Source organism: Rhinoderma darwinii, chromosome 7 (assembly GCF_050947455.1).
Source record: "Rhinoderma darwinii isolate aRhiDar2 chromosome 7, aRhiDar2.hap1, whole genome shotgun sequence".
Taxonomy (NCBI): Eukaryota; Metazoa; Chordata; class Amphibia; order Anura; family Rhinodermatidae; genus Rhinoderma; species Rhinoderma darwinii.
Genome location: NC_134693.1, coordinates 67,746,733 through 67,760,855, shown reverse-complemented (window position 1 = coordinate 67,760,855; position 14,123 = coordinate 67,746,733). Strand labels below are relative to the sequence as shown.

The 14,123-nt window shown below is 43.0% G+C and overlaps 1 protein-coding gene across 1 annotated transcript in view; it reads right to left on the bottom strand.

Moving 5' to 3' along the window:
- Window positions 1-4,994: 4,994 nt before the first annotated feature.
- Window positions 4,995-14,123, bottom strand: part of LOC142657459 (uncharacterized) — a 116,519-nt gene continuing 107,390 nt past the window's right edge. Inside the window, exon 15 of the mRNA XM_075832491.1 lies at window positions 4,995-5,070. Within this exon, the coding sequence (XP_075688606.1) occupies window positions 5,023-5,070 (48 nt within the window). The 3' untranslated portion in view covers window positions 4,995-5,022. The remainder of the gene's footprint in view (window positions 5,071-14,123) is intronic.

Genomic DNA, 14,123 nt, shown 5'->3' with positions numbered 1-14,123 from the left:
ACTGAGTGGCGGGTAGATTAGGGCTCACTTGTCTGTCTCCCTACCCCGACATGACATAATAACAAGCCCATATACCTAGTCTACCCTGGTCCCTGTCACTACTATGGACCCCCTTGAAACCCTGGCTCAGCAAATGCAGGGCCTCTCCCTACAGGTCCAGGCCCTGGCTCAGAGGGACAACCAGCCTGATGTTACCCTGGTAGTGCCCCTCACCTCACCTCTTGAACACCACCTCAAGTTGCCTGACCGATTCTCAGGGGACCGGAAGACTTTTTTCTCCTTTCGGGAGAGTTGTAGGCTCTATTTTTGCTTAAAGCCCCACTCCTCTGGTTCTGAGAGCCAGCGGGTGGGTATAATTATGTCCCGGCTCCAGGACGGGCCCCAAGAATGGGCCTTCTATTTGGCTCCTGATGCCCCTGAACTTTCCTCCATTGATCTTTTCTTTTCTGCTCTCGGGCTCATTTATGACGAGACTGACAAGACTGCCTTTGCCGAGAGTCAGCTGATGACCTTACTTCAGGGTAAGAGACCTGTTGAGGATTATTGTTCTGACTTTAGGAAGTGGTGCGTAGCTTCTCGGTGGAATGACCCTGCCTTAAGGTGCCAGTTTAGATTGGGTCTGTCGAACGCCCTGAAAGACCTGCTAGTTAGCTATCCCTCTTCTGACTCCCTAGATCAGGTTACGGCTTTATCGGTACAACTTGACCGACGTCTAAGGGTACGACGACTTGAACGGGTTTGTGTTTTCTCCTCTGACTCCCCCATGATGCCTCCCGAGGTTCCGTTGCTTCGTTCTTCCATGGAAGACTCGGAGGTACCTATGCAACTCGGGGCCTCCGTGTCCCCCCAACAACGTAGAGAGTTCCGCAGGAAGAATGGTCTTTGCTTCTACTGTGGGGATGACAAGCATCAAGTGAACAACTGTCCTAGGCATAAGAATAAGCAGCCGGAAGAACTTCCGCGCCTAAGGGACCATCGGGGAGGTCACTTGGGCGCACAGGTATTTCCCGTAAATATGAAACGTAATAAAATCTTGTTTCCCTTTCAGGTCTCTTTTGGTGGTAGGTCTGCTACCGGCAGTGCCTTCGTGGATTCAGGGTCTTCTGCTAATATTATGTCTGTGGAATTTGCTATGTCTCTAGCTATGCCATTGATTGATTTGCCTAAACCTGTCCCGGTAGTGGGTATCGACTCCACTCCTCTTGCTTATGGTTATTTTACACAGCATACCCCTGTTTTTGAACTCCTTGTTGGCTCCATGCATTTGGAGCAGTGCTCTGTACTGGTGATGCAGGGATTATCGTCCGATTTGGTTTTAGGCCTTCCCTGGTTGCAGTTGCATAATCCCACGTTTGACTGGAATACTGGGGATCTTACCAAATGGGGTAATGAATGCATGACGTCATGTTTTTCTGTTAATTCTATTTCTCTCCCTGAGGAGGTGAACACTCTACCTGAGTTTGTTCAGGACTTCGCTGATGTTTTCTCTAAGGAGGCCTCGAAGGGGTTACCACCTCATAGAGAATACGATTGCGCAATTGATTTGGTACCAGGAGCTAAGCTCCCTAAGGGTAGGATATTTAATCTCTCTTGTCCCGAACGTGAAGCCATGAGAGAGTATATCCAGGAATGCCTGGCCAAGGGTTACATTCGCCCCTCTACTTCTCCGGTAGGTGCTGGCTTCTTCTTCATAGGGAAGAAGGATGGTGGTCTTAGGCCATGCATTGAATACCGAAACTTGAATAAGGTCACTGTAAGGAAGCAGTATCCCCTTCCTTTGATTCCTGATCTCTTCAATCAGGTTTAGGGGGCCCAATGGTTCTCTAAGTTTGATCTACGGGGGGCTTATAACCTTATCCGCATCAAAGAGGGGGATGAGTGGAAGACTGCGTTTAACACGCCCGAAGGTCATTTCGAATACTTTGTCATGCCCTTTGGGTTGTGTAATTCTCCTGCGGTCTTCCAGAATTTCATAAATGAGGTTTTAAGAGACTACCTGGGGGTATTTCTTGTAGTGTACCTTGATGACATACTTGTCTTTTCCAAGGACTAGTCCTCCCACATTGAGCATGTCAGGAAGGTGCTCCAGGCCCTTCGGGAAAACAAACTGTTTGCTAAGACCGAAAAATTTGTGTTTGGGGTGCAGGAGATACCGTTTTTGGGTCAAATCCTCACTCCTCATGAATTCCGCATGGACCCCGCCAAGGTCCAGGCTGTGGCGGAATGGGTCCAACCTGCCTCCCTGAAGGCGTTACACTGTACTTCCTGGGGTTCACTAATTATTACAGGAGATTTATTGCTAACTTCTCAGTCATCGCTAAGCCTCTTACGGATCTCACTCGCAAAGGTGCTGATCTCCTCCACTGGCCTCCTGAGGCTGTCCAGGCTTTTGAGGTCCTTAAGAAGTGCTTTATCTCGGCCCATTGCTGGTTCAGCCCAACGAAATGGAGCCATTTATCATGGAGGTTGACGTGTCTGACGTGGGAGTGGGGGCTGTCTTGTCCCAGGGTACCAGGTCCCTCACCCATCTCCGCCCCTGTGCCTACTTCTCCAGGAAGTTTTCGCCCACTGAGAGTAACTATGATATTGGCAACTGCGAACTCTTAGCCATTAAATGGGCATTTGAAGAGTGGCGCCACTTCCTGGAGGGGGCTAGGCACCAAGTAAAGGTCCTTACCGACCACAAGAATCTGGTTTTCCTAGAATCTGCCCGGAGGCTAAACCCGAGACAAGCTCGATGGGCGTTATTTTTTACCAGATTCAACTTTTTGGTCACCTATAGGGCTGGGTCTAAAAATATTAAGGCTGATGCACTGTCGCGTAGCTTCATGGCCAGCCCTCCTTCGGAGGAAGATCCTGCTTGTGTTTTGCCTCCAGGTTTAATCATTTCCTCTATTGATTCTGATTTAGACGCGGCTGATCAAGGTTCAGCTCCCGGGAACCTTCCTGAGAACAAGCTGTTTGTTCCCCTGCAATTCCGGCTAAGGGTACTTAGGGAAAATCATGACTCTGCACTATCTGGCCATCCATGCATCCTGGGTACCAAGCACCTCATTGCCAGAAACTATTGGTGGCCTGGGTTGCTCAAAGACGTTAAGGCCTACGTCGCCGCTTGTGAAGTTTGTGCTAGGTCCAAGACTCCCAGGTCCCGACCAGCGGGCTTACTATGTTCTTTGCCCGTTTCCCAGAGACCTTGGACCCATATCTCCATGGATTTCATCACCGATTTGCCTCCATCTCAAGGCAAGTCGGTGGTGTGGGTTGTAGTAGACCACTTCAGTAAGATGTGCCACTTTGTGCCCCTCAAGAAACTACCCAATGCTAAGACGTTAGCTACCTTGTTTGTCAAACACATCCTGCGTCTCCATGGGGTCCCTGTCAATATTGTTTCTGACAGAGGGGTACAATTTGTTTCATTGTTTTGGAGAGCATTCTGTAAAAAGTGGGAGATTGATCTGTCCTTCTCCTCTGCCTTCCATCCTGAAACTAATTGCCAAACTGAGAGGACTAATCAGTCTCTAGAACAATATTTAAGGTGTTTTATCTCTGACTGTCAATATGATTGGGTCTCATTCATTCCCCTCGCTGAATTTTCCCTTAATAACGGGGTCAGTAACTCGTCAGGGGTCTCCCCCTTTTTTTGTAATTTTGGGTTTAATCCACGGTTCTCCTCCATTTCACCAGTTCCAACAGTCCCGAGGTAGATGTCGTTCATCGGGAACTGTGCATAGTCTGGGCCCAGGTTCAGAAGAACCTAGAGGCGTCCCAGAGAATACAAAAGACTCAGGCAGATAGAAGACGTTCTGCTAACCCCTTGTTTGTGGTCGGGGATCTGGTGTGGCTATCGTCAAAAAATGTGCGCCTTAAAGTCCCGTCCAAGAAGTTTGCTCCCCGGTTTATAGGGCCATACAAGGTCATTGAAGTCCTTAACCCTGTCTCCTTCCGACTGGAGTTTCCCCCATCTTTTCGAGTACACGACGTGTTTCATGCCTCCCTCCTTAAACGCTGCTCCCCGTCCTTGGCTCCCTCGAGGAAACCTCCGGTCCCTGTTCTCACCCCTGATGGGGTAGAATTCGAGGTGGCCAAGATTGTGGACAGCAGGATGGTCCAAGGCTCCCTCCAGTACCTGGTCCATTGGAGGGGATACGGGCCTGAGGAGAGGACTTGGGTACCCGCCCAGGATGTTCATGCTGGGGTATTGCTCAGGAGGTTCCACCTCTGTTTCCCCAATAAACCAGGTCCACCTAGAAAGGGTCCGGTGGCCCCTCATAAAAGGGGGGGTACTGTAAAGGATCTGCCAGACACAGCTTCTGTGTCGACGCCCATAGGTAATCAGTCTGCACCTGCTTCTATGTCTGTGAGACTGACTCCATCTTCCACCACTCAGGGTGGCAGGCTTAGGAGTGGGAGAACCTATCACAGCCTGGCCAGACGGAGCTAGCTCACGCCCTCTGTCTATTTATACCTGCCTTTCCTGTTCTTCCTTTGCTTGTGATTCTTCTCTGCTGGTTTCCTGGCCCTGCTGCAGCTTCTTGAACTACTGATCCTCTGCTTGTGATTGACCTTGGCTTTACTGACCACTCTTCTGCTCTGCGTTCTTGTACCTCGCTCATCTCCTGGTTTGACTCGGCTCGTTCACTTCGCTTGTTGCTCACGGTGTCCCCGTGGGCAACTTCCCCATTTCCCTGGCTTCTTTGTACCCTTGTCTGTTTGTCTGTCGTGCACCTATTGAGTGTAGGGACCGTCACCCAGTTGCAGGGACTGAGTGGCGGGTAGATTAGGGCTCACTTGTCTGTCTCCCTACCCCGACATTACACAGAATAATAATTTATATTCAAACTGGTATCTATAAAATCACTAACAGATTTGACAACCTATTTGATTAAATGTATTTTTATTGTATACAATTCTTAAGTTCAGTGTATGACAGAAAAATAATATTAACAATTTTCCATAATTATGTTACAATTTCAAATCCAATAATCCAAATATTGTCTTGATTAGCTTCATTCTTCATCATTTTCAGGTCAGCTGAAACAATGGGCGTAATTTATTGTTGCCGCATTTGACCTAAGTTTGGAAGTATAAAATAAACTTTTAGAAAAAGGTATAAATTGATTCTGAAATAAACTTTTAGAAAAAGGTATAAATTGACTATATTTGTGCCACCGCACTTTCTAGAACATTGTAGTCGCTTCATCAATAAATAATATTTCTTACTAGCCATTAAGACTCCATGGGTGGCAAGCAAATTCTTGTTTATTTTTCTTATATAAATTTAAGGTAAAACATCATTATATAAATACCCCATTACTGTACCCTAAAGCGGATTTGTCATCAAACTATGCTGCCCTGTCTAAGGCCAACATAGTATGGAGTCAGATCTGCTGCACTATTAGCATAAATAGGACAAAAAAAGTCCTGTTGTCCTTCAGGCAGAGCAAAAGCGTTAAGTTTAGGTACGACCCTATTGAAAAGCAGAGAAAACTTAATTGGCAATGAAAATAATTTGTAAATTACCTTCAGGTTAATAAAAATGACTCGGAATCCAGATGCAACTGCTTTTTTCCTCTGTCCCTATTGGATTATTTGATGTGCTAGATTTTCTATACCTTTAGGCTATATTGCTGAAGTGTGAAACTGAGAGTGGTCTCTGCCCCCCACCCATTTATCACTGGGCAACACCTTTCTGCAGGATTCTTTGGCATTATGTGGTCTGTTTGCTGCCTGGGTAAGAAATAGAAGGCGGTTTCTGTACCTACAGTAGTCCTCAAGGATATTAATCTTGCTGGTAAGCCCGTGTATACTGTTTCTGAGATCTTACTTATGTCTCGTCGTAAAAAAAAACGGCGCAAAATGCCTACTTACCATGTCAGATTGTCCCAGCTCCTAAGTAGAACCTTCACTTCTACCCAGTGTCATCTTTCAGCCATTTCCAGAGCTGCCTCCAGTGGTGAGCATGCGGTACTACATATGGGAGCTCCCTCTAGTGGTCAGCGTGCGGTGCTGCATTCCAGAGCTTCCTCTAGTGGTCAGCGTGCTAAGCTACCTTCAAATTAGAAGACTTCCCTGTCACATGATTCAATTTGACTGCCTATGTAAGTTTTTGTCTGAGCACCCATAAGTCACCCATAAGTGCCAGAGTATTAGGCCCCATCTTGGCTTCGCTTGATCTCTTGGATCTCGATTTGTACTGTATTTTTATACCCTCATCTGCCTGTCTCCAACTATGTTAAGGGGTAGTCAGAGGGCTGCATACATCATGTCCCCGACAGCTAAGTCCTTACCACCTTGGGAAAAACCTAAGAAAAGATGGATACAGGGGCCAAGTGTAAGGCCACATTAAAACTCCATCCTGAGTCTATGACCTATCCTTTGGGTCTAGCTGGTCAATCCACCACTTCCATTTAGTATGGAAGTATGGGAGCCTCCCTTTTGCCCGGAAATACGATCTCTCATATAGTAATACCCTAAGTATCACCTTCTGCCATTCATTCACCAGGGTCGGATCGTTGGCAAACTATTTTCTAAGAATCTGAAATCTTGCCATAAACAGTTGAATCACTAGGTTACAGTACTCCGCTCCTTTCAGTCCTGGTACTTGAGAGGGATCCCTAGCAAGATAAAGCCCAAGGAATCTTCTATACCTGTTTTAAACACAGTTTATCAATTTATCAAATATCAATTACTTTGGACCAATATTGATGCAATTGTGGGCATTGCCATATTAGATGTATGAGATCTGCCTGGTCTATATTACATTTAGGACACTAGGAGCTTTCTCTGCATCCCATAGTGCATAGAAGTTTTGGGGTGTTATACAATTGATGCATCAGCATAAGTTGGGAGACTCTATAAGAGTAATTCAGTGACACTCTATCCACCCCCTTGAAAAAACTCTACCCATGAAACTGTGTAATCTTTAGCCAAGTCCTTCCCCCATTTTTCATTACTATTACAACTTTCATTGCTATCCTGATTAAGGTGCATGATCATTTTTTTGTACACCCTCAAAGTAACCCTTTTTCTAATCTGCCTTTATATAGCTTTTTTTATAAACCCCAAGGGTCCAATCTTAAAGCATTCTTTGTCAAGTGTTATTTCTGACGAGTGTGTTACTTTAAAAATTAAAAAGATTCCCAGAAGAAATACCAAACTCCCTCTGGAGTGTATCAGGGGTCTTAACAGAACTGTGAATGAATAAGTGTGATATTTTACTTGTACCCCCGTCTCTGCCAAAATGTACTATCCTCTATCAGAGCAAACTGCAGAATGAATTAATTCCCCCATAAAGGTGTTAATGAAAGAAATCTAACTCCCAATTTCTGCTTTAAAACGTGTCAAACCCTAAGATATAGACCAAACACTTTATAACTGAACTTATTGAGGTCTCCTGTGTCCAGGACTTGGAATTCATTATCCCCATGTACAGGTCCCCCCAATTCCAAAACCAGTCTGTTTGCTGCTGAGTATTTCTGATCAACAAGTTGCTGAACCTGGCACGAGAGAGAATACAGTCTAAAGTACTGTAATGCAAAGCCTCCCTCTGCCACCGGATGACATAGTTTGGCATATAGACAAAAAATAGTATTATAAGTGACAGCCAGCACGGTTTTACAAAGGACAGAAGCTGTCAAACCAACCTGATTTTGTTTTTATGAAGAGGTAAGCAGAAGCCTAGACAGAGGGGCCACAGTGGATATAGTGTTTTTGGACTTTGCAAAGGCATTTGACACTGTCCCCCAAAGACGTCTAATGGGTAAATTAAGGACTATAGGTTTAGAAAGTATCGTTTGTAATTGGATTGAGAATTGGCTCAAGGACCGTATCCAGAGAGTTGTGGTCAATGATTCCTACTCTGAACAGTCCCCGGTTATAAGTGGTGTACCCCAGGGTTCAGTGCTGGGACCACTATTATTCAACTTATTTATTAATGATATAGAGGATGGGATTAATAGCACTATTTCTATTTTTGCAGATGACAGCAAGCTATGTAGTATTGTTCAGTCTATAGAAGATCTTCGTAAATTGAAAGATGATTTGAACACACTAAGTGTTTGGGCATTCACTTGGCAAATAAAGTTTAATGTAGATAAATGTAAAGTTATGCCTCTGGGTACCAACAACCTGCATGCATCATATGTCCTAGGGGAGCTACACTGGGGGAGTCACTTGTTGAGAAGGATCTGGGTGTACTTGTAGATCATATACTAAATAACAGCATGCAATGTCAATCAGCTGCTTCAAAGGCCAGCAAGATATTATCGTGTATTAAAAGAGGCATGGACTCGCGGGACAGGGATATAATGTTACCACTTTACAAAGCACTAGTGAGGCCTCATCTAGAATATACAGTTCAGTACTGGGCTCCAGTTCATAGAAAGGATATTGGAAAAAATACAAAGAAAAGCAACAAAGCTAATAAGGGGCATGGAGAATCTAAGTTATGAGGAAAGAATAAAAGAATTAAACCTATTTAGCCTTGAAAAAAGACGACTAAGGGGGGGCATGATTAACTTATATAAATATATTAATGGCACATACAAAAAATATGGTAAAATCCTGTTCCATGTAAAACCCCTGCAAAAGACAAGGGAGCACTCCCTCTGTCTGGAGAAAAAAATGTTCAACCTGCAGAGGCGACAAGCCTTCTTTAGGGCTTATTCAGACGAACGTTTCGTTTTTGCATGCGCAAAAAACGTGGCATTTTGCGCGCGCAAAAACCACTTGACAGCTCCGTGTGTCATCCGTGTATGATGCGTGGCTGCGTGATTTTCGCGCAGCCGCCATCATAGAGATGAGTCTAGTCGACGTCAGTCACTATCCAGGGTGCTGAAAGAGTTAACTGATCGGCAGTTAACTCTTTCAGCCCCCTCGACAGTGAATGCCGATCACAATATCGAGAAACCTGTTAAAAAAAAGTTCGTACTTACCGAGAACTTCCCTCCCGGCCGTTGCCTTGCCTTGCCTTGCCTCTCTTGACATCTGGCCCCACCTCCCTGGATGACGCCGCAGTCCATGTGACTGCTGCAGCCTGTGCTTGGCCTGTGATTGGCTGGAGCTGTCACTTGGACTGAATTGTCATCCCGGGAGGTCAGACTGGAGGAAGAAGCCGGGAGTTATCGGTAAGTCAGAACTTCTTTTTTTTTTTTTACACGTTCATGTATATTGGGATAGGAAGTCACTGTCCAGGGTGCTCAAACAGTTTAACTCTTTCAGCACCCTGGACAGTGACTATCTCCTGACGTCACGTACCGGAATTTTTTTTGCCGGGTTCGGCCAAAACGAGTTCGGCCGAACCCGGTGAAGTTCGGTTCGGTTGTCCGGGTTCACTCATCTCAAAGACACTCCGTTTGGATGTTTGTAAACAGAAAAGCTCGTGGTGCTCTTCTGTTTACATTCATCCTTTTGACAGCTGGTGCGCGAAACAGGCAGTTCGCACGGAAGTGCTTCTGTGCGACCTGCTTGGTTTTCACGCACCCATTGACTTCAATGGGTGCGTGATGCGCGAAATACGCGGAGATATTGACCATGTCGCGCTTTTTGCGCAGGGGACAAACGCTGCGCAAAAAGCACGGACTGTCTGTACTGCCCCATAGACTTGTATTGGTCTGTGCGTGGCGCGTGAAAACCACGCGGCCCGCACGGACCCAATACACGTTCGTGTGAATCCACCCTTACTGTGATAACTGTGAATCTATGGAATAGTCACCGCAGGAGCTGCTCACAGCAGGGACAGTAGATGCTTTAAAAAGGCTTAGATAATTTCCTAGAACAAAAAAATATTAGCTCCTATGTGTAGAAATGTTTCCCTTCCCTTTTCCCATCCCTTGGTTGAACTTGATGGACATGTGTCTTTTTTCAACCGTACTAACTAACTAACTATGTAATACAAGTCTTATTTTCTTGTCATATAAGGTCAATCACGATTTATTCCATTGTATTAAAATTTTTAATGGGAATCCAAACTGGAGAATTACCATTGATATGTAATTAGAAGAGTTTTAGGAAGAAAATCCTCAGCACATCCACATGTAGAAAGATATAAAAAGAGCTTTATTTCGACAAAGAATAAAAGTCCATGGGACACAGGTGGGACGTGTTACTGCTAACGTGTTTCGAACGGAGTGTTCTTACATATAGCATACCGTAACACAGTTAGATCATGTGTTTTAAAATCAACATCGACCAATCCTGTAACATTTGAGGTCAGAAAGGAACTACCACCTTTTGAGAAGCATATTAATTAAGCTGCAGGTTTGCTGTAGCCACACCTATACATAGAAGCTAGTTCACACTAGTTAGATGAAAAAACATGCGATATTGCACAGGCTTATAGGAAGAAACCCATAGTACATATGAATAAAATTGAATAAAGGATGTCAAACAACGAGAAATAACAAAGAATATATATATATACAATATGAATGGATATATAGTGAAAAAACACATGCAAGGATATATAATTTCTGCTATTGAACGTGTTAATTACACTCCTTCTACCTTATTTTTCATAAACAAAAATTTTTATTAAACAAAAAAGACTGAGTTAGTTGCTGTAGTTGAATTACTCGTAAAATGAAAAAAGATTATGGATTTAAACAACTGGGGGACATGCTGAAATTTTGGACAGCGCATTATGCGTACAGTAGCGCTTCAAACCATATGTATATACGGTATAAAAAAAATGTGGCATTGCCGTGATCGTAATCACTCGCTGAATAAAGTTATGTTATTTATACCACACGGTAAACAGCTTGAATTTAAAAAACAAAAAAGTATGGCAAAATTTCAGGGTTTTTTCCATTACCCCCCAAAAAGTTAATAAAAGTTCATCAGTTAATTGTATGTACCCCAAAATGGTGCCACTAAAAAAAAATACAACTTGTCCCGCAAGAAACAAGTCCTCATACATCTATGTCGCCGGAGAAATAAAAAAGTTATAACTCTTTGAATGGAACGATGGAAAAACTAAAAAAAAATAGCTTGGTCATTAAATGCTATGTACACCTTTGACATATTTTTTTCTTTTATAAAACTGTGTATCCTTGTGATTGGTGCAAATTCCTAAATACTTTTTATTAAAAACTATTTAAACTTTTTTGAGCTACAGCTGCTTTACATCCTGTACACAGAGCAGCTGTATCTTGTGATGAGACATGAATCCGACAGGTCCGCAAGGACTGACGGGTTCAGTGTCACCGGGTCCTGCGTGTCTCTGACACGCAGGATCGAGCTGGTAACGATCATATCTAAGTTCATAATTCAGATGTGATCAATTACAGGTGGATCCTGTATGTCAGAGACACGCAGGATCCCCTGTCACTGAACCCGTCAGTCCCGCGGACCTGACAGATTCAGGTCTTAGCGAACGATATATAAAATACAAAGCAGCTGTATCTCAAAAAGTAAAATTTTTTTTTCATAAAATTCATTTAGGAAGTTCCAACAATCACACTGATGCACAATTGTATTTTTAACAAAAATTCAGAAAAAACAAGATATTAAAGGTGTACATGGCCTTCAGGGCCTAAAATAGGCAGGTCACTAAGGGGTTAAATAAACGATTGCCTCATATTACGCATTGGAGTTTGGGTTCAGAGTTATTTTATAGTAGCCTGTAGTTACATAGTTAGTACGGTTGAAAAAAGACACATGTCCATCAAGTTAAATCAAGGAATGGGAAAGGGAAGGAAAAAATTTCTACACATAGTAGCTAATATTTTTTTGTTCTAGGAAATTATCTAAGGCTTTTTTAAAGCCATCTACTGTCCCTGCTGTGACCAGCTCCTGCTGTGACTATTCCATAAATTCACCGTTCTCACAGTAAAGAAGGCTTGTTGCCTCTGCAGGTTGAACCTTTTTTTTCTCTAGACGGAGGGAGTGCCCCCTTGTTTTTTGAGAGGGTTTTACAAGGAACAGGATTTCACCATATTTTTTGTATGTGCCATTCATATATTTACATAAGTTAATTATGTCCTCCCCCCTTAGTCGTCTTTTTTCAAGACTAAATAGGTTTAATTCTTTTAATCTTTCCTCATAACTTAAATTCTCCATGCCCCTAATTAGCTTCGTTGCTCTTCTTTGTATTTTTTCCAACTCTTGGGAATCCTTTCTATGAACTGGAGCCCAGAACTGAACTGCATATTCTAGATGGGGCCTCACTAATGCTTTGTAAAGTGTTAATATCATATCCCTGTCTCGCGAGTCCATGCCTCTTTTAATACATGACAATATCTTGCTGGCCTTTGAAGCAGCTGATTGACATTGCATGCTGTTATTTAGTATATGATCTACAAGTACACCCAGATCCTTCTCAACAAGTGACTCCCCCAGTATAGCTCCCCATAGGACATATGATGCATGCAGATTGTTGGTACCCTGATGCATAACTTTACACATTTATCTACATTAAGCTTCATTTGCCAAGTGGACGCCCAAACACTCGTGCGTCCAAATCAGCTTTCAATTTACGAAGATCTTCTATAGACTGAACAATACTACATAGTTTGTTGTCATCTGCAAAAATAGAAATAGTGCTATTAATCCCATCCTCTATATCAATAAATAAGTTGAATAATAGTGGTCCCAGTATGGAACCCTGGGGTACACCACTTATAACCGGGGACCATTCAGAGTAGGAATAATTTACCACAACTCTCTGGATACGGTCCTTGAGCCAATTCTCAATCCAATTACAAACGATACTTTCTAAACCTATAGTCCTTAATTTACCCATTAGACGTCTATGAGGGATAGTGTAAAATGCCTTTGCAAAGTCCAAAAACACTATATCCACACCGGCCCCTCGGTCTAGGCTTCTGCTCGCCTCTTCATAAAAACAGATCAGGTTGGTTTGACAACTTCTGTCCTTAGTAAAACTATGCTGGCTGTCACTTATAATACTATTTTTTGTCACATAATCCTGTATATTGTCCCTCAATAGCCCCTCAAACATTTTCCCCATGATGGATGTTAAGCTTACTGGTCTATAATTACATGGGGAAGACCTAGAGCCCTTTTTGAAAATAGGCACCACGTTTGCCCTTCGCCAGTCCCTTGGCACTATACCAGTCACTAGAGAATCTCTAAATATTTTGAAGAGGGGGACAGAAATAACTGAACTAAGCTCTTTAACCCCTTCCCTCTTTAGCCACTTTTGACCTTCCTGACCGAGCCTCATTTTTCAAATCTGACATGTGTCACTTTATGTGGTAATAACTCCGGAATGCTTTCACCTATCCAAGCGATTCTGAGATTGTTTTCTCGTGACACATTGGACTTTAAGTTACTGGCAAAATTTGCTCGATATGTTCAGTATTTAATTGTTAAAATCACCAAAATTTAGAGAAAAATTTCAAAAATTAGCATTTTTCTCAATTTAAATGTATCTGCTTGTAAGACAGGCAGTTATACCACACAAAATTGTTGCTAATTAACATCCCCCATATGTCTACTTTAGATTGGCATTGTTTTTTGAACATCCTTTTATTTTCTATGACATCACAAGGCTTAGAACTTTAGCAGCAATTTCTCACATTTTCAAGAAAATTTCAAAAGGCCATTTTTACAGGGGCCAGTTCAGTTGTGAAGTGGTTTTGAGGGCCTTATATATTAGAAACCCCCAAAAAGTCACCCCATTTTAAAAACTTCACTCCTCAAAGTATTTAAAACAGCATTTAGAAAATGTCTTAACCCTTTACACATTAAAGAGGAATTAAAGCAAAGTAGAGGTGAAATTTACAAATTTCATCTTTTTTTGCAGAAATAAATTTTGAATACAATTTTTTTTATAACACAGAAGCTTTTACCAGAGAAATGCAACTCAATATTTGTTGCCCGGTTTCTGCAGTTTTAGGAAATATCCCACATGTGGCCGTAGCCTGCTACTGGACTGAAGCACCGGCCTCCGAAGCAAAGGAACACCTAGTGGATTTTGGGGCCTTATTTTTGATAGAATACATTTTAGGCACCATGTCAGGTTTGAAGGGCTCTTGCGGTGCCAAAACAGTCAAAATACCCCAAAAGTGACCCCCATCTGGGAAACTACACACCTCAAGGAAATTATCTAGGGGTATAGTGAGCATTTTGACCGCACAGGTTTTTTACAGAAATTATTGGAA